The following is a 22,306-nucleotide window of genomic DNA, read 5'->3' on the forward strand; positions in this document are numbered from 1 at the left end:
AATAGTGTGCCTGCATGCAATTTTGTTTTAAATCCCTTAAAAAGATTCTTCAAAATATGTATGTGTATAAAAAAAATAAAAGTATGAGCTTTGGAAAGTTAAATAAAAAAAGATATATGTTCCTTAACAAACAGCGTTTATTTAATTTAACAACTGTTTGGGTTTTTTTTTTTCAATTAAAAATATTTAATTTCTCCTTTTTAAAATGACAAATTATTGGGGAAAAAAATGAAATAATAATTGGGTTTTTGTGATGAATTGAATGGTATTTTTTCTCATGAAAAATGTGATTTGTAATTGGATTATTTGTAAAACTTCAGATTTAAATTCATAAAAATGTGAAAAGAACACCAAAGACTATATATATATATATATTTATATATTATCATAATTTCATGTCTCGCAAGTGCACATTCCCTGCAGCTGATAAGAAGAAAGCGAGGAGATGATTAACTTTAAACCGGCAACGTAAACCAAAGCCGAGCAGATGATGTGATTGCAAGGTTCAATTCCGGCCCCCCGCCTGTGTGGAGTTTTCATGTTTTCCCCGTGCCTACGTGGGTTTTCTCCGGGCACTCCGGTTTCCTCCCAAGTCCCCCCCCCCCAAAAAAAAGTGCAACATTAATTGGACGCTCTAAATCGCAGGTGTCAAACTCAAGGCCCGGGGGTCAGATCTGGCCCGCCACATGGTTTTATGGGGCCCGCAAAGCCGAATTTAGAGTGGCAATTTGCATGTTTCTTGGACAAAAATCTGGACCAAAATTTCAAATTGTCAGCTGTCATAAATGATAAATGTTGAGATATTACAAGCATTTTTGTGTTACCAAACGTGAATAGTTGACAAACACTTGGATATCTGATTCTAAAACTAGTTCATAAATTGGTGATGTAAATATGATGAGACGATTAAATATTTTTTGTTCAGGGAATCGGAACAACAACGAGTTTGACGCCCCTGCTCTAAATTGCCCGTAGGTGTGATTATGATTGCGAGTGCGGCTGTTTGTCTCAACGTGCCCTCCGATTGGCCGGTGAACCAGTTCAGGGTTTACCCCGCCTCCTGCCCGGTGACAGCAGGGATCGGCTGTGGCGCTCCCCGCCACCCTCGTGAGGATAAGCGGCAAAGAAAATGGATGGAAAAGAAGACCGTTATGTATCGTGTCAAAAATCTTCAAAAGGTGAGCATTTTTGCTTTGTTTTCCTTTCATTTAGTTGTCTTATACAGAGAGTGACTTGCTGTTGCATTTATTTGTTAAAAAAATATGTATATACATACATATATTTATATATATAAATGAAATGGTCATTTCAACGTCAATTGTTCCTTTTCTTACAATTCCAACAACTTTGGAGTCAACCAGCATCTGCCAACGGATTGCATTCCGCTTTTGCAAAGTTGGGGCGTGGCGCCGCCCGTCACCTACGCATAACTGGTTAATTATTCGTATAATAACAACGGTGCGCAAGTATCACCTCCCAGCGGTGTCATCTCTCGGTATCATATTTCTGTTTTATGACAAGAGGCGACTGGGTGTGCGATTACCCTGCAACGAATGAGCCATCTCAAATGTATGATAGCAAAAAAAAAAAAAAGGTTTACTTTCATCCACCCATCCATTTTCTTTGCCGCTTATCCTCACGAGGGCCGCGGGGAGTGTCAACGGGCAGGAGGCGGGGTACACCCTGGACCGGTCGCCAGCCAATCGCAGGGCACATGGAGACATTATATTAACTCCAAAGTTTGGACACCCACACTATTCGGCGCAGTCAATTTCACCCGCATTTTTTCCCGACGAAAGGTTTCAACGAGGATTGTGCCAGTCAAACTCAAAAACAAAATGGCACTCACAATCACACCGAGGGGCAATTTAGAGTGTCCAATTAATGTTGCATGTTTTAGGGATGCAAGAGGAAGTCGGCGTACCCGGCGAAAACCCACGCAGGCACTGGGAGAACACGCACACTCCACACAGGCGGGGCCGGGATCGAACCCGGGTCCTGAGAACTGTGAGGCCAACGCTTTACCAGCTTCCCCACCGTTGTGTGTGTGTGTGAGGGGGGAACTTGAAAATTTTTTAGGGGGGGGGCTGAAGCCCCCTTAAAATAGACCTAGTACAGCCACTGCTCTGATATTATATGACAATGAGCCGTACATGATAGAGAAAGGGGTAAAAAAAAAAATCTTTTTTTTAACTTTATAATTTAGCACGACTGTTCATTTCTCACGTGGATAGATGTCATAACTGTTTGCCAACATTATGTTACTCATTTTTTTTTTCATATTTCAAGGTGGTTCTGCAGGTTTTGTTGCCGCCCTCCACCTTTTCCCTTTATTTTGGGTCTTTGTGCGCTTCATGTTTCCCTCGACGACAACACCCCCCCCCCCCATCTATTTCAGCAGTGTGCGTGTTTAAAACAAAAACGGATGTGGACGTTGTGTTCACGTACGCGCGTGCGATTGCGTAGGGTTTTTTTTTGGGTTTTTTTTGCGTCATAACGCGCGCTATAGGGCCCGAGCTTCTCGTAAACGCCAACGGCCCTTTTGGACCGCAGGCCTTTACGTGCGCACAGATATGGACAAAGTTCCTCAGTTTTGTTTTTTTTTCCACTTCCTGTTTTGTAGATTTTTTTACATGCTCCGGTGGGTGGCGATGGGTTCTCCGCATTGTGCATCGCTGCTGCTAAAATAAACGTGACGTGTTGGGACAGACGTGGCGCGAATCACGCCAAACCGGTTCTGGATGTCCCTCGTGGCGTGTCACGGGGTTGGGGTGTCCAATGGCTCACTGCTTTCATTTTTATTGTTTTAGAGACCCTGTAAAGGTTAATAACACTCATCTCTGTGGTGTGTCATATTTAGAAAACATCTTTTTGTGTTGCCGTGACCTGAGGCCGCTCCTTAACAAGCCTTTTTGTCCTTTGGGGGCTACCATTCAATCAAAGCTAATACTCTATTACTAAAGCATACATTTTAAGCAAAAAATACATATATTTCTTAAATAATGTTATTATATAAAATATTTAAACTATACATGTGTTTCTAATATGCAGTTTATTATCAGGAAAACCTCAAAAAAATGCTTTTAAAAGGCAAATTTGTAAGGCTTGGAACGCATTATTTCTTTTTCCATTTATTGTATTGGGAAACATCGATTCGGTTTTCGAACAAATCACTTCCCGAACCGTTTTCTGGAACGGATTGTGGTCGATAAACCGCGGCATCGCTGTTCCACTCGAGTTCCAAACTAGTTGCTGTGTGCAACCACTTCCCAGAAATTCAAACCTCGCCGCTGTCATAACTTTTCTTCGCCTGTCTAAATATTAACTGTCTCCCATCTCCTCAAAATGCAAATTTATACTTCCCGTTAAAATATGCTTTTTGGTTTAACACAAGTGAGTCTCAGTATGGCTTAAACATTTTTTTTGTTACTGTTTTATTAAATTTAGCCTACATTTGAGTAGAGTTCCATTGTGTTTAACGATTTAGTACATTTGGATTTCATATTTTCAATATTTATTTAGATTCCTTAAATTGCAATACATTGTATTTTAATCATTGTTTCAGTCAACTTTTTTTTAATTATTCAAAAAGATTTTTTCAAATATTATTGCACAGGTTATAGGTCATATTAATGGTGGAAAATCATTTTTCATTTTTTTTACATGTATAAAAAAAGAAAGTGGCATTTGAACCGAATTGTGTAACCGTTTTACATCCACTGTACATATTTTTTTTTTTTTTTGCTCGTTTCCGCTTTGATCGAGAACTCCTTTTAAGCGCGGGCCCATTAGCATTGCGGGCCACGCGTCCCGACCCGGGACCGCCGCTAAAAGGCCGCCATTCATGCGCGGCGGTGAGCCGGCGAGCGAGGCGAAGGCGCCAGCGTGGCCGAGATCACACGCGACCCGCCTGCCCGCTGAGATTCGCTCAGTGAAAAGACGCAGCTGTCATGTAAGTGCACTTATTGCTTTTATTTTGAAAGGATTATTCCCCCCCCCCTCCCATTTATGGAAACAGTCCTGAGAGAGAGCATGACAACAACAACAGAGCAGTAGAACTGTTGGAAAACACCCACAGGAAATGTAATATTCAACAGAAAATCATAAAATGAGCACACTTGTATCTCAAATCACCTTTTCCCATTGAAATGAACAGACATGCAAGTAATCCGTTCTCGGGCCGTCCATAAACACACCAAATTCTGCATTTTAAAGTGATTTTTCACAAAAAACTCGCACTCAACAGTATGATACTGTATAAAAAAAAACAACAATACGATTTGCGCAACTGTACCAAATATATTCCTGTTCCTCGTTTTTCTTCTGTGGGGTCTATTTGAGGTCGGCTAATGGTGTGTTACCGCCCCCAACTGATCTAGTCCTTGCACTGCAAAGAAACTAACTTGAATTGATGTTGACCGGATGTTTGGAATATGCAGGTGCCATCCAAGGACTGGCGGGTACGCAGCAGAAATCACAGATTTTTACACGTCGCAGTTCTGGAAAGTCTTGCCCGAGATAAATCGGAGTACACGCTGCAATAAAAACAAAAGCAAAAGACAATCACATAAAAAAATTTCCATCTGTCAAAAGTGTGAATCGCAATAAAGCAGGGAAATACTGAAAAGAACAGAAGGGCAGACAGGAGGGGGAATGTTCCAGAAGTACAACTGTGAGCTGTTAGTCCTTGGAATTGCCGCGGGAACCGCGTGAGCGGCTGGGCGGCAACATGTGAGTGCCGCCCAGCCGGTCCCAGTGGGAGAAGAAGGGGGCAAAGTTGGTGGCGGGCCACTGGTGGTGGGCGTCGTGTTTGGGGGCACCCCCCCAGAGCCCGAAAGGCACCAGGTTCTGCACGGACCACGGGAAGTCGTAGCCGCAGTGGTCCTCGGTGGACACGTAGACGTTGAAGACCATGAAGCCCCACGCAGTCAGGCAGTGACACCGCAACAGAACTGGGTCCACCGTGGCCCAGAAGCCAACACTGACCAGCTCCCAACCGGACAGGTACTGCGTGACCAGACTGAACGGGCGGCGGTACTCGTGGTGAACAGCGTGAAAGGTGCGGTACAGCCAGGGGACGCGGTGGTGCAGCAGGTGCCAGAGGTAATACTGGAAGTCAAAGACCACCATGCAGCCCAGGACTCCTAAGGAGAACTCCCAGAGGGTGGGTGCCTGGCAGGGCAGCGGCGTGGGCGGTCTCCACAGCCACTGGCCCACGGCGGCGGGAAAGACGTAGAACAGATGGTTGTAGACGGTGACACCCAGCGTGGTAGCGATGCCGGACCAGGTGACGGAGACGCCCGGGTGCAGACGGTAGCGGTTGATGCTGGGCCAGGTGGGTGCCAGCAAGTCCAGAATGGTGTAGACACCCACCAGGAAGAAGTAAGTAGAAACGGAGAGTGCCACGGGGAACAGCGGGCTCCTCAGGAGGTCATGGTGGTTCTGCCGGAGGTAGTCCCAGGCGGGCTGAAGGACCAAACCGGACCCGGGGGGAGCCCCTGTCGCGTTGCTCGCCCGCGACATCCGGGAAGAAGCCGCCTCGGCCGGGAAGAACATCGACGGCAAATCGTCCGGCGAGCTGCGCCAACTCGGACAGCCGGACCGTCTAAAGCTCTTATGTATGTTCAAGCACCGCCTCCCGGACCCCCCCCCCCCACCCCCCACCCCTTCTTTAAAAGAGGGCGCTCTGTAAAGACCCTTTTTCATGGGCACAAGGATGGCAGCCAGGATTCTGGACTCGCAGACACTCATTTTTTTTTCCCGTTTAGTCGTCCATTTGTGGTTTTCCAACCCTATTCAATCGACGCGTCTTTAACTAGCTAATGTACAAAAAACCCTGAAGAACCCGCGAAAAGACGCGGGACGTAATCCATTTTGGGTACAAAGTAGCCAATTTAGGCCCATTTCCGCGGATCCCACAAACTCCCAACAAGAACTTTGAAATGTCCGTCATCGGAAGACCCACCGAAAAGTCTTGAGGAGCCGCAATCGAAAAGCCGCAGGAAGTCTGCGGGGAGATTAAAGTTTGAAGAGTTCATTTTATGTTCATTTAGGGAATTTAAAGGAGATCTTAAAAATAAAAAAATGCGACCAGATTTGGGTCGAGTTGGATCGAGACAGAAATTCAGAACATGACTAAAAAGTCTTGTGTGGAACTTGTAGGTGGTTAGCGGTTAGCGGTTAGCGGGTTCATGTCTCACGTACAAACGCCGCATGGAGGCTCATTAATCATAGCGCGCCTGTCAAACGGGAAGCGAGTAGAACTTCCTCTCAGTTGGCGTCAACTTTGTTTTTTGTTGAGTGGTGAATTGCAAAATTATATATATTTTTTGCATGATAATCCGGCGTCATAATCCAGGTAATGTTTCATTTCCTGAGTTCTCCCTGTCCATCGGTTGCCAAGGAAACTTCACGGTAAACTAGACTGAATTTTTAAATCTGTATCCAAATTTTTTGGGGACTCTTTATATTACTTTTTTTTTTTTATTTACAGTATTTATTAAGAGGAAAAATGGTTTCAAATTTGGTGGTTGTTTCCTCTGCAGGCTGCGGTTCATCCAATCGGCCTGTAGAGGGCAATGCAGGCTGTCACTCAACCTGACTGACATCAAATCAGACTTTTCCCGTTTTTACCTCAATTACGATTACCAAATGTATTTATGTTTGCTAAATAATAACAGAATAACGATTCATTAGACAAGTCTTGTTTTAAAAAAAAAAAAATCTGCCTTCAAACAATTTGAGGAAAAACCCAGATGATAACGTCACGTCTTTGGAAGCTTCTGCTAAGTTTTTCAGAGGTCTGACAAAATTCACATTGAGCGAGGAGTGTTGCATTCGGAGGAAAAGAGGGGGAGGGTGCAAGCCTGAGAACACCGCCCCAACTATGAAATACAGGTTTGTTTTCCTCGACGAGGGACTGGCGCCCTTGACAATATAGACGGCAATATGAGGAAAACATGATATGGAAATACTGATACAACGGCGGCACGGTGGGTGAGCTGGTCAAGAGTTGGCCTCACAGTTCTGAGTCCGGACCCCCCTGTGTGGAGTTTGCAAGTTCTCCCCGTGCCTGCGGGGGTTTTTCTCCAGGCACTCCGGTTTCCTCCCACATCCCAAAAAACACGCAACATTAATATTGGACACTCTAAATTGCCCCTAGGTGTGATTGTGAGCACTCCCTGCGACCCTCGTGAGGATAAGCGGCAATGAAAATGGCTGGATAGATGCTGACACAACACTGTTGGATCACATCCACACCAACATGGCACACAAATTTTTATACATCAGGATGCGGATGGTGCAGAGACCCTTAAGGGGCGGGGTTGGGGGTTCCCAAAGTGATTTACGGCGTGTCAAGGATCCTATGAAGAAACTGTTGATCTGTTCTCCTCGTGTACGTCAATTAATGATGCCCGCCTGGTCCCCCCCCCCCCCCCCTCCAGAAAAGGTCCTGCTGGTGCAAGGATTTCGTCAAGCTAACAAATGGAAAATTGTTGCTGCCGGCAGTGGAAGAAACGTTGTCCTGCGGGGTTCTTCTTCGGGGAACTGGCTGTTATTCTGGTCCGAGGCGGTTTTTGTATGTCAGAAAAGGGGAAAGAAAAATGATGAGAATATGAAACCCGCGGAGGGCTAATAATAAGCAACATCGCAAAGCAAACTCGCGGGATTGCGGCACGCTAGCCGGCGAAAAGAAATCGATTTGTTTCTATCATCCTTGCTGGAGTCATTCAGTTTGCGAGCGGCTGCGTGACCCAGAGTGCGACCCGGCGACATCTGGAAAGAGGCACAACGGTGAGGCAGACTCAGAACGTGGTTCGGAGGTGCAGCCGGTCAGCCGAACCGGTCCTCCTCATGAGCCAAATCGAAGGCCTCGTTCGTCCCTGGCATTTGCATATTAGTCCAGCGGTTAGGTGTCGAACCTGAGGGACAGGAAACGTGTTTTGATTTAATTTCACTTCAAAACATGTGAAACGATGCACTTTTTGCATTTTCAAAATTGCCGTTCCGAGTCGAAATGAACGAAGAACAGGCAGGAGACAGTGGGGCAGCTGTAGAGCGTTGGTCTCACAGTTCTGAGAACCAGGGTTCAAATCCTGGTCCCACCTGAGTGGAGTTTGCATGTTCTCCCTGTTCCTGCGTGGCGTTTCTCTGGGTTTTCCGCTAAGACCGCTTGGTTTCTGGTGATTCTGCTAACCAACCAGTCAACCCAATCAACTGAGTGTCTGGTCTTTCCCGTAATTCTAACGAGAGTTCTCATAATCAATCCATCCGTTATCCAAGCCGTTTATCCTCACAAGGATCACGGGAGAACCGAAGCCTACCCCAGGTAATTTTGGGCGAAAGGCGGACCTCTTCACCAACCAGTCAACCGGATCAACCGAGTGTGTGGTATTTCCTGTGATTCATAATCCATCTGTTCATTATCCAAGCCGTTTATCCTCACAAGAGTCACGGGAGAGCCGGAGCCTACCACAGCTGGTTTTGGGCAAAAGGCAGACTACACCCTGAACTGGTCGCCAGTCAGTCACAGGGATGTTATCAACACCATCACTGAGTGGGAATTGATCCCACGCTGCCCGCACTAAAGTCACTCTAGCACTTCACCATCAGTGACTCCGAGAACTTGTAATATCCTGGAACTATAGACCTCGGACTCTGGATTGTGGATTCAGTACGAGGGCACGGATCCTCCATGAGACACCTGATCCAGTGACTCACCAGGGTGGCTTAGGTCCCATCCAGGTCTAGTATGAGCATCGCCACCCATCGCACGGCCTCCCGGGATGGCACGGAAACTCCGGGACAGAGAGGTCGGCGTGCAGGCCCCGTCCTGTGCCCCCGGCCCCTCGGGGCGGCGGCGGCAGGGTCACCTCGGCACATGTTTTGTTTTTCCAAACGCGATCCTGGAAAGGAAGACGGTCACCATGGACGCCCTCGCCTGTGGAATTAATTACGCCGCCACCAACACTTGTGCCTCACTTCCCAACGCAACTAGCTAACTGTCACACCGAAACGCCTCCGCTCATAAGTAAGACCAGTTCTTCTTCTTCTTCTTCTTGTCATCCCGCTGCATTCGACCGGCAGGATGCCGAGCCAGCTGGAGGGCGCCATGGACGCGCTGATCGCCGTCTTCTACAACTACTCGGGCCACGACGGGGACAAGTACAAACTGAACAAGGGCGAGCTCAAGCAACTGCTGCACAGCGAGCTCACCGACTTCCTCACGGTAACGGTGTTTAATTTTTATTTCATATTTTTATCCGCCGCGTCAGGTTCATCTAACGAGATCCTCGTCGTCACTTTTCAGAAAGCTACGCGGGAAACGATGTGTTCATTAAACACGTCGTAAATCATTTTTTAAAAAGGAAATATGATTTGCTATATGAGACGGTCGTCTGGAAGCTAGGATGACCGCAAATATGTTTTTTAAAAAAAAAAAATCTTATCATCCCTGCGTGCGAATGGAATCGGGAGCCTCAGGTGCCGGCGGACCGTCGGCATCATCGGGGCCCCCGCGTCGCCTCCAAATATAGACGCTGCCGTGACGTCACCGCAGCCCCGCGGGGGGCACACGGAGACAGACGACAGTCGCACTCGCAATCACACCTACGGGCAATTTAGAGTGTCCAATTAATGTCGCATGTTTTTGGGACGTGGGAGGAAACCGGAGTACCCGGAGAAAACCCCACGCAGGGACGGGGAGAACACGCAAACTCCACACAGAGCGGGTCCGAGATCGAACCCGGGACCTCAGAACTTCGAGGCCAACGCTTTACCAACTGATCCACCGTGCCGCCACATTTTCACACTGCCCTGGAAAAAAAAGTTCAATTCTCAAATTTTCTTTTCCCATTGAAATGAATGGAAATGCCATTAATCCGTGCTGCCCTTCCATAAAAAACAAAAATGGATGCGACGTATGTATTATATGGCAGTCTGCACCAAAATCGGGCAATTGTACAAGTACACACATACACCATAGAATGAGAGAGACGGATGGATATGCAGTAGTGTTTAAAATAACGTGACTAACGTGATTAATCCATGTTTTCAGTATATTTTTTATCGCGACACGTCAAACGAGTTATCAGTCGGTGCTGGAGATTCTCCGAAAACCACCAAGATCCAGTATTCATGATATACACACTCTGAAGGCTGTGCAATTGGACAAATTGTTGTAAGGGGTGTGTTTAAAAATACAAAAATAGCAGTCTTTTCAAAACCATTTCGTACAATTTATTTATTTTTTTCTAGGATTTAGCAGTCCTTTGAATCACGAAGCTAATATTTAGTTGTATGACCGCAGTTTTGCTTCACATCTGTGCGGCACGAGTCGGGTTCGCTGCCACCTTATGTCGCTCGTATCTCAAATCTGCGCTTGCAAGTCGAAGCAAAAAAAACAAAAACAAAAAGCAAAGTCGAAAGCTCCCGACTGAAAACGACGCCAATCCCCACGCGCGGCGTGTTCTCTTTTCAGTCGCAGAAGGACCCGCTGCTGGTGGAGAAGATCATGAGCGATCTGGACTCCAACAAAGACAACGAGGTGGACTTTAACGAGTTTGTGGTGCTGGTGGCGGCGCTCACCGTGGCCTGCAACGACTTCTTCCAGGAGCAGAAGAAGAAGGCCAACGAGTAGACGATCTTTTTTTTTTTTTTTTTTTTTTTTTCCAAGCACGTCGTTAAAAATGATAATTATTAATTATAAATTTTTGTTTGGGTGCTACCATGTTGAATTTTGGGGGCATTTTCCCATCCGTTGTCCTTAAATTACTAATTATTAAATTGAAATTCAATTCAATTGGATGATTCTTGGGTTGTTTCTATTTTCATATTTATTTGTGATTCAAATTAACTTTTAATACTTGGGCATTTGATGGAAGTACGCTTGCACTTGTATCAATGAAATTTGAGTGACTCATAGTTATAATTATAGTGTATATTCAGATTTTTTTAAAAATATTTGTCAATTATTACCATTTTCAACATTTTAAAAAACTCTCGTAAGTCTCTTACGTTTTGTTCACCATTTTTTGAATGACAATCATTTAATGTATTTTGTTTTTTCATGGCTAACGTTAAGCTACCTACTGATGTTGGTATCTATCTATCTATCTATCTATCTATCTATCTATCTATCTATCTATCTATCTATCTATCTATCTATCTATCTATCTTCTATCTATCTATCTATCTATCTATCTATCTATCTATCTATCTATCTATCTTTTCTTAGCCACTTATCCTCACAAGGGTCATAGAGAGTCTATCTATCTATCTATCTATCTATCTATCTATCTATCTATCTATCTATCTATCTATCTATCTATCTATCTATCTATCTATCTATCTATCTATCTATCTATCTATCTATCTATCTTTTCTTAGCCACTTATCCTCACAAGGGTCGTAGAGAGTCTATCTATCTATCTATCTATCTCTATCTATCTATCTATCTATCTATCTATCTATCTATCTATCTATCTATCTATCTATCTATCTATCTTTTCTTAGCCACTTATCCTCACAAGGGTCGTAGAGAGTCTATCTATCTATCTATCTATCTATCTATCTATCTATCTATCTATCCTATCTATCTATCTATCTATCTATCTATCTATCTTTTCTTAGCCACTTATCCTCACAAGGGTCGTAGAGAGTCTATCTATCTATCTATCTATCTATCCATCTATCTATCTATCTATCTATCTATCTATCTATCTATCTATCTATATCTATCTATCTATCTATCTATCTATCTATCTTTTCTTAGCCACTTATCCTCACAAGGGTCGTAGAGAGTCTATCTATCTATCTATCTATCTATCCATCTATCTATCTATCTATCTATCTATCTATCTATCTATCTATCTATCTATCTATCTATCTATCTATCTATCTATCTATCTATCTTTTCTTAGCCACTTATCCTCACAAGGGTCGTAGAGAGTCTATCTATCTATCTATCTATCTATCTATCTATCTATCTATCTATCTATCTATCTATCTATCTATCTATCTATCTATCTATCTATCTATCTATCTATCTATCTATCTATCTTTTCTTAGCCACTTATCCTCACAAGGGTCGTAGAGAGTCTATCTATCTATCTATCTATCTATCTATCTATCTATCTATCTATCTATCTATCTATCTATCTATCTATCTATCTATCTATCTATCTATCTATCTATCTCTATCTATCTATCTCTATCTATCTATCTATCTATCTATCTATCTATCTATCTAGCTCTAGCTAACTAGCTAACGATCGAACTAACCCGAACGATCTGCGCAATCTACCAATCTCTAGATAGATATCTCTAGATAGATCGATGCTATTTATGCATAGCAATAACTCACAAGATAGCGTTAGCCAGCTATAGATAGCTTCATTTGTTATTTTAGCTTTTTATAGCAATAGTTTTTTTTTCAGCCCAGATTGGTGGAATATTATTTTTATTGAATTTTATTGAATAGCAAAGCTAAACTCATGACCCAGATCTGTCATATTATTAAAAACGCACACACAACTCCCAGAAAAAAGGCTTAAAAAAAAAAAAAAAAGTTAAATCTGAGTGGCTTTTTTTTTTTTTTTGACAAGAGGGACTTCAATTTTTTTGGGAATCAGCGTGACTCACAGACCACCTGCGTCCATTTGCGTCGGACATGTTTTGGTCCCCTCGAGCAGAGACGCTCACACTCTCTGCTTGGTGTAAGAACGAGAATAATCTACTTCCCCGATTTGCCACCGTTTAATTGGAAATGACATTTTCGGCCAAAATAAATAACGTAAGATATTTGACATATTTTTTATTTTTAAGAGGGAAAAAAAATGTGAGAAAAAATATTGAATAAAGAAAGGAAATGTAGAAACAATACTAAGGAAAAAAAGTATTTTTAGGTTAAGAAAAAAGTCATCGATTTACATAATATACATAATACATTACATAATATTATTATACATTTTTGGTTATTTAAAAAAATCATGCATTTTCAAGAAAAGAGCAGAACAGAAAAAAAATTTATGTACCAATAAATGTGTTTATAGGGAAAAAAATGAAAGATTTTTTTTAAAATGCAGTGTATTTATGAGTTGAATATATTTTTATTTCTGTAAAAATGTGGACTTTTATGGGGGAAAATTTCATTCAAAGTCTACATTGTTGAGAAAATAAATAGTATTTTTTTAAAATAAAGTGAAAAGGTCATATTTTTTAGAAAAGGAATATATATATATATATATATATATATATAATATATATATTCATACATATATATATATATATTCATTATAAAAATGCATTGTATGTCTAATAAAAAAATATTTACAAGAAAGCAAAAGTGCATTTTTGAGAAAAAAGGTGTATATTTTGAATAAACGTTTCTTCACAAAAATTATGATCTTAGAAAAACTATTCTCTTCATCTATTTTTTAAATGTAAATTTGAATGAAAAACGTTTTTTGTAGAAAAAATAGTAATTTATTTATAATTTCCCCAAATATTCATGGGGGAAAAAATGTTTTTTTTAATCCAAAAGCTTTACATATTTTCTTTGTTTCTTTTTTGTTTTTCACATAAATGTTTATTTTCATCATCGAACAAGAATAAATTCCTAATCCTTGGAGCAAAAGTCACATAATTTTATAAAGTTATACGAGTCATGCTTGTGATCAAAGGTCAATATGTTTGAGAAAAAGGCGTCTTTTTTCAAGGAAAAAATGTTTTTGAAGAAGAAAATCACAATATCTTTTTTTTTCACCGTGCATTTTTGTATATTCGAATTTTTTTTTTGAAAAGAAAAATGTAAAACGTCGTGACATATTTTTCCACCAGCAGATGGCAGTAAGTTATCTTAAATTGACCAAGATTTGTAAAAAAAAAAAAGGAACGAAACAAGACTACACGTGCATTCGCCGAAGAAGACAACAACATGCAGGCTACGCTCACTTTACTAGCCTTGGTACCTCACTCGAGTCACCGATTTGTGTAAGTACTGCAATAATATCTACTCCGACATTTTTGAAAATACTCACGATTAGGCTAAAGCTAAGCTAAACTTTGAAGAGTTGAACTCAATCAGCCAGCAGCCGCAAGAAACAAGCCAATGCTAACTTCCTTAGCATTAACTTTGTGTGTGTTGTTGAACTACAGATAACTACGTTATGTCTGTCCTTGGTGGAAGTAATTAGATCCATAAAATAATTTGCATCACCATGCACACACGTTATCAGCAAGAATGGAAGCAAGTATATGTCCAAGATATAATTAATACAGAGCAAGCATCATTCCTGCAAACAGTGTCTGCAGTTGTACTCGCAGTGGCCAGGGAGATTGGTGGTAGTTTTTGTTTTTACTTTTTCCAGGAGTATTGGGACACACAAAAAACAAAAATACGTCATTTTTTTTCTGTTGCATATTGCTCAGCCCCTTAATTGTTTGAAAAAAATATATATATTTATTTTTACCATCCTCTCATCATACTGCTGGGGAATAAAAAAATGTAAACAAAAAAACCCCCCATTTTTAAATAAAGAAAAAAGCATTTAGATTGGTGTAGACAATAAAAAGTGATAAAACGTCCCAACAAAATTGTGGGAAAAAAATTATATGCCCTGGGCCAGTGAAATATAATGTACAAATGAAAAAAAAATTAAAAAGTCAATTAAAATATTCAACAGATCAGGGACAAAATGTTTAAAACAAATAAAATATATTTTTATGTGCTGTAGGCTGTAAAAATATAAAATGATCAAATATTCACTATGCCACGCAACAATAAAAGTGCGCTATTTAAAACATGACTAAAAGTAATTGTATATATTTTTAATACCCTTCAGACCCACCCTAAGCTAAAAACATAATTAAAAATTATACTTTTTAAATAACTGCCAGGCAAATTTTGAAAAAAATGTGTTTAAAAGAAGGTATTTTTAATATGCTGCTGACCAACCCAATTAAAAACTGTAAAAAAAGATATACATTTTTAATATGCTGCATACCAATAATAAATTGCTGAAAAATAATATGCAACAAGGCTGTAAAAAAGCTCAAATGAACATTTTATTCAAACCGGATGCCAATATTATTTTGAGCATTACTATATTTTACTTGCTATAAACAAGAATAAACTCCAAAAATACTAGATGTCTAATTTTTAAAAATAAAATGAAATGGGCCTTTTTACACTTGAACGTCAATCTTAACTGTCAAAAATTGTGTGATGGAGCTGTGGCGAGTCGTCATGGTCAGAACTACAGTATAGAAAATTTATATCAACAAGAAACACCAAGAATAATTGCTTTACCATGCAGTATCGTTTTTTTTTTTTTTTTTTAAAAAAAGCCTGTGCATACAAATGCCGATGAAGGTATTTGTAATTTATTAATATCACTCTGACAACAAGTAGTTTGTATTCACTTTAGCACCGTTCATCACAAAAATGACAGTGACGACGACTTTATTGAACAAACGTGACGGGTTGAGAGGGCGGGGGTCGATATTCCCCGTTCGCGTTCGGTCTTTGGGGTTGCCGAGACGGGAGGGATCAGTTGGGGAAGCAGAAATCCTCCACGTTGTTGACCCGGAGCCGCTGAAGCTCCTGCCCGTCCAGCGAGCGGTAGCTGAAGGACACCTTGTTGACGTAGCGGCCGCTGGACACCAAGCGCACCACCGTGTTGTCGCAGCCCACCTTGGCGTGGCCTGCAGGGAGAAGAGAAGAAATTAGAAACATAAAATATCATGTGGGCGCTAGTGGTATTATGTATAATTCAAGCAAACTATCAAGGACTAAATAGAAGACGTCGCCAAATATGTGTCGTACTCACTCGACCCAGCGGAGGCGCTGCAGAGCTCCTTGACCGGGAGCATTTTCGACGTGTCCAAACCGTTCCCCCCCAGAAGCTGGACAACGTCCTCCGAGTCGGACGCGCATTCGGACGTAGGCCACTGGGGGTGGAGTTGGGGAGGGGGGTGGTCAACATTTTTGTCCAATCAAAACACATTTATTTGACGAGATATGACACGGCTTGTCGAAAATGTCAATCAATAAATCTAAATGTAATTGGTATGTGTTGTGGCGCAATTAAAAATAAAAATTGATTTAAAAAGTAGATTCTGTGAATATGCTGTGGATAGGAAACATTTTAAAATATAAATGTGAAATAATAACTTTTAAAGTTAATAAAAAATAGGATAATAAAACAATCAAAAATAATTCTATATTTTTTAAATAGGGTTTTAAACACTTTGCCAGTCAGTTAAAAAAAAAGTTTTGTAAATGGAACACGTCAAGGGGTGCTATAAAATAAGCAAATAAAATTTAGTTTGTACAATATTAATAATGTACATTTTTTGAAAAGGTGTTTTCATATACCTCAATGCTAAAACTAATTTTTAAACCAATTACAAAAAATATTTAGATCGAATGGATGGTTTATGTCACTATTACAGGAACAATGAAAATCAGTCAGGCATCCCAAAAATATGCAGATATGAGGCTAAAAAAAAAAACCATATAGCACTTATTTACATAGTCATTACAGTTACTTTGCAGTTATTGGAAGAATGTCCATTAAATGAAGTGGTAATAATATGATTATTGTATAGTGACTGTATTTTTTAAATTTACATTTAAAAATGTATTTATTATGTATATGCTTCAGACCACACTCCACACAAAAAAATACATAGAATATGCCAATGAAAACTGTTTTTTTTAAAAGCTACAAAATCCCACGTGTGGCGTTTCAGTCAAAAATAAAATATGAGCCGAATACTTTAATGTGGCACGCGGCAGGCGTTTAGTCAGCGCTTGCTGCGTGTGTCGCTTCACCTTGGGAAAATTGCCGCGGAGTCCCAAGGAGGAAAATTCGTGGACGTCGACCTCTGCTGGGTAGACGACGGAGAAGCTGCAGTTCCTGCGCTGCTGGGGGGTCACCATGGTGAAAGTGCCCCGTGGTGACTGCGAGATGATGTTGCAGGCTGTAACGAGGCAAACGTGGCGCGTTAATTATCACGCAAACGTCGTTGATCTACAACGAGAAAAATGCACGATGTTAACGTGTTCAAGATCAAAATGGTGCGTCGTAACGTTGAGCTGTCAAGACATTACATTTTCGACCCTTTGAGGACATACGACGCACAAGGTATCAGAATTAGCTGTCGCTTTTCTTAGCGGCTTATCCTCACAGGGGTCGCGAGGGGTGCTGGAGCCTACGGGCAGGAGGCGGGGCACACCCTGAACTAGTTTCCAGCCAATTGCAGGGCACATAGAGACAAACAGACGCACTCGCAATCACACCTATGGGCAATTTAGAGTGTCCGATTAATGTTGCATGTTTTTGGGGTGTGGGAAGAAAGCGGAGTGCCCGCAGAAAACCCACGCAGGCACGGGGAGAACATGCAAACTCCACACAGGCGGGGCCGGGATCGAACTCGGGCGCTCAGAACTGCGAGGCCAACGCTTTACCAGCTGCTCCACCGTGCCGCCCTTGCAATATCTCAACGATTTTCATGATATGACAATTTGAAATTTGGGTATAGATTTTAACAAAAAATCATGGAGTCGAGAAACGTGATTTGCCTTCACGGGGTATATAAAATCATGCACCGGGCCGGATCTGGCCCCCGTGCCATGAGTTTGACACCTACAGACATCACATGCACACGTTTAGATTCTCTTCTCCCGCCAAGCTAAGTCGGAATACAATGGACAGGCATGTGCACAGACATTTCGGGGAGCAGGTGCTCAAGCTAAAAAAGGGGGAACCGATTCCCAGAACCATTCATAACATTGAGGGAAAATAACAGTAGTGCATGGATTATGTATTTATTTCTGTTAACATAGTGAACACAGTCAGGGAAATTAGTGCGCATCTCGATTTTTTTTTTGGGTCATGTGGTTGTGCAAATGCACATTCCTGCCCATAAACAGGGATGTGGCTGCGTTTAGGATAAACGAATCCCACTGGATCACTTTAACTACTTACGGGAAGGGTTGGCGAGCTTCCTGAAGGTGACGGTGAAGCCGCTGCCAGCGTTGTGCACGCGGAAGAAGATCATGGCCACGTTCTGCGAGGAGCGCACGCTTGTCCTGGCGGAGGTGGCGGGATCGCAGTAGTTCACGTAGCGCTCGCGGGGGCCCAGCGGGTGGTCCTGTGAGCTGGGGAACTTCTCGCCGTTCATCACCCAGCCGTCAAACACCTCCAAGATCAAATATGAAATACTTATGAGTATTCCTTTGACAGGCTATGTGATACATGTGTTTTAGTGTTTAGTGCTATTATGTGTAGCATTCTCATTTATTTAAAAGTATTAGCACTCAAGTCCCAAACATGCACGCAGTACATATATATATATATCAATAAAGGTCAAATTTAGGGGGAATGACAAAATTTAGAGGGGATGAAACGACACTAACATCGCATTTTTAAAAAATTTTAGCATTTAGCACTTTCTGTCACACGCCTTTTAATATCCATCCATCCATTTACTTCGCCGCTTATCCTCACGAGGGGCGCGGGAGTGCTGGAGCCTATCCCAGCTGTCAACGGGCAGGAGGCGGGGCAGACCCTGAACTGGTCGCCAGCCAATCGCAGGGCACATCGAGACACTTACAATCACACCTGTGCGCAATTTAGAGTGTCCAATTAATGTTTTTTTGGGGATGTGGGAGGAAACCGGAGTGCCCGGAGAAAACCCACGCAAGCACGTGGAAAACATACAAATTCCACACGGGCGGGTCCGGGATTGAACCCGGGACCTCAGAACTGTGAGGCCAACGCTTTCCAGCTGCTCCACCGTGCTGCCGCCTTTTAATAAATGTGAGCATTTTGGAGCTTTTTTTATTTGTTTTCTTTTCCCTCCTCACTGTTCCGGTTTTGCACAGAAATCGGACTCCCCGCGGGGGCGGCGCCGGACCTCACCGTGACGAAGTCGCCCGCCTGGCAGTCGACGTCGACGCCGTCCAACTCCACGCCGACGACCTCGTCGGGCTCAGCCACGAAGAAGGCGGCGCAGTTGAGCTGGGGATGCTCGGCCGAGAAGGTGAAGCGACCCTCCGCCGCCGCCATGTCCACGCAACCTTAGACGCATACGTACATTTTTTTGGTTTATTAAAATACATAAGCCCAAGATAAATATATACTGTACATATTGACCAAAAAAAAAAAGACTGAATTATCTTTTGTAATGTACAAAACTGAGTAACCTTCACTCAGTTGAATTTATTAATTAAGACTAAATTGTGTGTATATATCTATCTATACATATGTATTCTTTATTGTATACGGATTACAAAAATATTGTAAGGCTCACTGACTAAATTGTCTTCAAGTTATGTAAATTAGGCTCGTGAAAACATATTTAATGTATGATTGTAAACATGAGAACCCGTACTTTAGTTTTTGTATTCGTACATGTGTCAACCGCTAATGGAGGAGCAAAACAGACAGACAGACAGAACTTGCTAAATGTCTTCAATGTTAACAAGTCGACTTCGTTATGAGCTCAAAATTGATGATTGCAAAGATTTTTATGAAAGCCTGAACAATCTTGAACAGAAAAAGACGTGGTGTGGTCAACAAAACCCGTTTAATTTCCACGAAAACTGTCTGGGGTTAATCGCTTCATTGAAGACTATAATTTGCGCTCGGTGTTAGCAAGTGTCTTTGTTTAAAATTAAACGTACGCTAGGTTGAGAATTTTCCGCGGATTGGCGGAATTCCGAGTTTCTTCAGCTGAAATTGTCATTTTGGTAAAACATGTAAATCCGTTGGAAAAATTTTTTTTTGGGGGGGGGGGGCTGTGCTCAAGATCGTCGACGCTCTTCGTGAAATTCGTCGCAGCTGTGAGAGCGGAAAACGGCATTGCTATCTGTTTGCATTAAATTTGCCGTTTATAATAACGACGACGTTGCGATTTCCGGCAGCATTTTGGCGGTATTTCGTCGGTATTTTCACTCTGATGCTAACATTTCATAGAGAAGCATTCTGTTTACTACGGCATATTTATAATTTATTGACATACGTGTGCATATGTTATCGAGCGGTCGTTTGCCAGTACGGCGAAAGTCTCGGAGCGAAAGCGTGAATATCGTGCCGGGGAAATTGATTGGGTAAAAAAAAAAAATCTGTTCCAGATGGGCGTGGCTTGAAAAAAAGTGTAACCGTGCAGATATTAACGAAAACTGTATCGACGTGTCTGACCGGACACGTACAAAAAGTGGACGTTCCCGGCAAAGTGCTGCGCACTCTCCGTTCCGATATGATCAAATATGGAAGCCGAGGAGCAAAAAAAAAAATATCCAGGAGCGTATCCAAACGACGTACATTTCTCAAATATCATATAATTAACAAATTATTATGATTATGCCTATAAGTAGCACTAGCCCTGTAGATTGCGCGTTTTATCGCTCACTTTTATATTTTATGATCTCTCTCATATATATATATATATCTATATATATATCATGTATCATATATATTCTGAAGTATAACTTGTAAGTGCAGTATTTGTAAATTTCACCCCGTCTACATTTTTACGTCTGAAGTTTGGCAAAATTATTTTTATTTATTTTTCAAGTTTTCAAAATGTTATGATTGCACTGTTAGAAGTAACAAGAGGTCACAATTTAATAGTGTGTTTCATAAAAAAAAAAAAATTCCCGCCCTCCAAGGCAGACATTTTCAGTGTTTGTCCCGATTGGTCAAGACTAAGTTGGAAAAAGATTAAATTTGAACACATAATCAATCAAAGTCCAAATTGTGTCGATCGACAGGCGGTCAGCAGAAGTCATGAAAAGTGCGGGGTGGGGGCCGTCGGGGGTACTCACGGAGTGGCCGTCGGTACACGATCAACTCCTGCTGGGTCGTCTCCCCGCGCGGCTCCGAGTTGAAGAAGGAATACAATTCATCCTTGAGGACGTCGTTATCCTGCACAGTAGAAGATGAAGGGAATGGTCGCCCGATGATGAAGAATGAAAACCGCCCTACCTCGATGTATCTGCCGTCTCCCTTGAGGACGCACACGCTCAGGAACAAGAAGAGGCGTCGCCGCCAAGTGCGCTCCGTCGCCGCCATCGCGTCGTCGGGAAGTCCGCGGGGCCGCCGCCGCCTTTTATAAGTTCCGCCGGCCGCCCCGAGCCCCCCCCCCCACCCCCGAACCCCGTTACCGAGTGATTGCGCACTTGTGACGACGGCGAGGGGGGAGGGGAAGGGGGTGTCAACACCGGGGGGTGGGGGGGGCGGTAATCCAATTCTCTCCGATCCAAAGAAATCTTTGCCAAAGATCCATCATTTTTCTCGCGCTTTCCCTCATGAGGGCCGTTATGAAAAACATTTACAGATCTCATCATATTTGCATCATCAATTTATGAACTAGTTTCGCAATCAGAAACCGAGGGTAGCGTAATTTCCGGCCTATAAGCCGCGACTTTTTTTTCACACGCTTTCAACTCCGCCGTTTTATGCGGTGATGCGGTTAATTGGGCATTTTTTTTCTAACGGCCACAAGGGGGCACTCCAGCGGAAAGGGTAAGAGACCGGTGGAATGTATGTGTCAAGGAAATGACTTTTGCCGGTATGTTTTTTTTTTTTAAACTGTCACTGATAGCGCGGTGCTAGCAGTTAGCGCGCCCCTAGCAGTCAGCGTGACGCTAGCAGTTAGCACGACGCGAGCAGTTAACACGGCACTAGCGGTTAGCACCGCGCTAACGGTTGCTGCTGTGTTACTGCCGCGTCTCAGTGATTTAGGTGGTTTTTTTTTTGTTTTTTTTTTTTTTTTACTAGCCCTGTTCGTGCTACCGTGTTGTTGCCTGTGAAGCTAAGCTAAAGGTATCAAAACTTTGAAAACGCTTTCTGTTTACCGTCTTTCTTTGTAAATGTCTCGTGTTTCAATGTGAGCACTTGCGGCTATTACACGGTAAAACGGCCCATGTATGTACCGAATAGTATTTCCTATACAAACGTACCGGGTGAGGCTTATAATCAGGTGCGCTCTGTACGCCGGAAGTTACGGTCATGTGTTTATCAACTATTCATGTTTGGGAACACAAAAATCCTTGCAATATCTCAACTTTTCTCATTTATGATATATCACCATTTGAAATTTTGGTGCATATTTTTACAAGAATCATAGAAATTGACACTGGATTTGCCTTCGCGGGCCACATGAAATCATGTGGTGGGCCAGATCTGGCCCCCGCGCCTTGAGTTTGACACCTGCGGATTACTCCCAACACCCCCCCCCCCAAAAAAAATGGCGTAAGATAGTTTGTTCTCCATTTCTTCTTTTTTTTGTGTGT

The 22,306-nt window shown here is 42.3% G+C and overlaps 4 protein-coding genes across 4 annotated transcripts in view; 2 read left to right on the plus strand and 2 right to left on the minus strand.

Moving 5' to 3' along the window:
- The first annotated feature begins 1,063 nt into the window (after window positions 1–1,063).
- s100z (S100 calcium binding protein Z) lies at window positions 1,064–10,639 on the plus strand. The gene is made up of 3 exons (XM_061801391.1): window positions 1,064–1,178; window positions 9,088–9,229; window positions 10,481–10,639. Exons 2-3 carry the CDS (start codon window positions 9,089–9,091, stop codon window positions 10,637–10,639), a joined length of 300 nt encoding a protein of 99 aa, XP_061657375.1. The 5' UTR covers window positions 1,064–1,178; window position 9,088.
- On the minus strand, window positions 4,681–5,556 carry LOC133490991 (cholesterol 25-hydroxylase-like protein 2). Its single transcript, XM_061801795.1, has one exon. It carries the CDS (start codon window positions 5,554–5,556, stop codon window positions 4,681–4,683), a length of 876 nt encoding a protein of 291 aa, XP_061657779.1.
- A 4,638-nt stretch (window positions 10,640–15,277) lies between the features above and the next one.
- LOC133490983 (corticotropin-releasing factor-binding protein-like) lies at window positions 15,278–21,128 on the minus strand. The gene is made up of 7 exons (XM_061801774.1): window positions 20,997–21,128; window positions 20,837–20,936; window positions 18,930–19,087; window positions 17,994–18,207; window positions 16,838–16,986; window positions 15,831–15,951; window positions 15,278–15,705 (listed from the first exon to the last, which is right to left on the minus strand). Exons 1-7 carry the CDS (start codon window positions 21,081–21,083, stop codon window positions 15,551–15,553), a joined length of 984 nt encoding a protein of 327 aa, XP_061657758.1. The 5' UTR covers window positions 21,084–21,128; the 3' UTR covers window positions 15,278–15,550.
- LOC133490982 (high affinity cAMP-specific and IBMX-insensitive 3',5'-cyclic phosphodiesterase 8B-like) overlaps window positions 19,028–22,306 on the plus strand; it is a 28,289-nt gene continuing 25,010 nt past the window's right edge. The window contains 1 exon segment of the mRNA XM_061801773.1: window positions 19,028–19,050. The gene's annotated coding sequence lies outside the window, so the exon portion shown is untranslated.

This window comes from Syngnathoides biaculeatus, chromosome 17 (genome assembly GCF_019802595.1).
Source record: "Syngnathoides biaculeatus isolate LvHL_M chromosome 17, ASM1980259v1, whole genome shotgun sequence".
NCBI classification, from domain to species: Eukaryota; Metazoa; Chordata; class Actinopteri; order Syngnathiformes; family Syngnathidae; genus Syngnathoides; species Syngnathoides biaculeatus.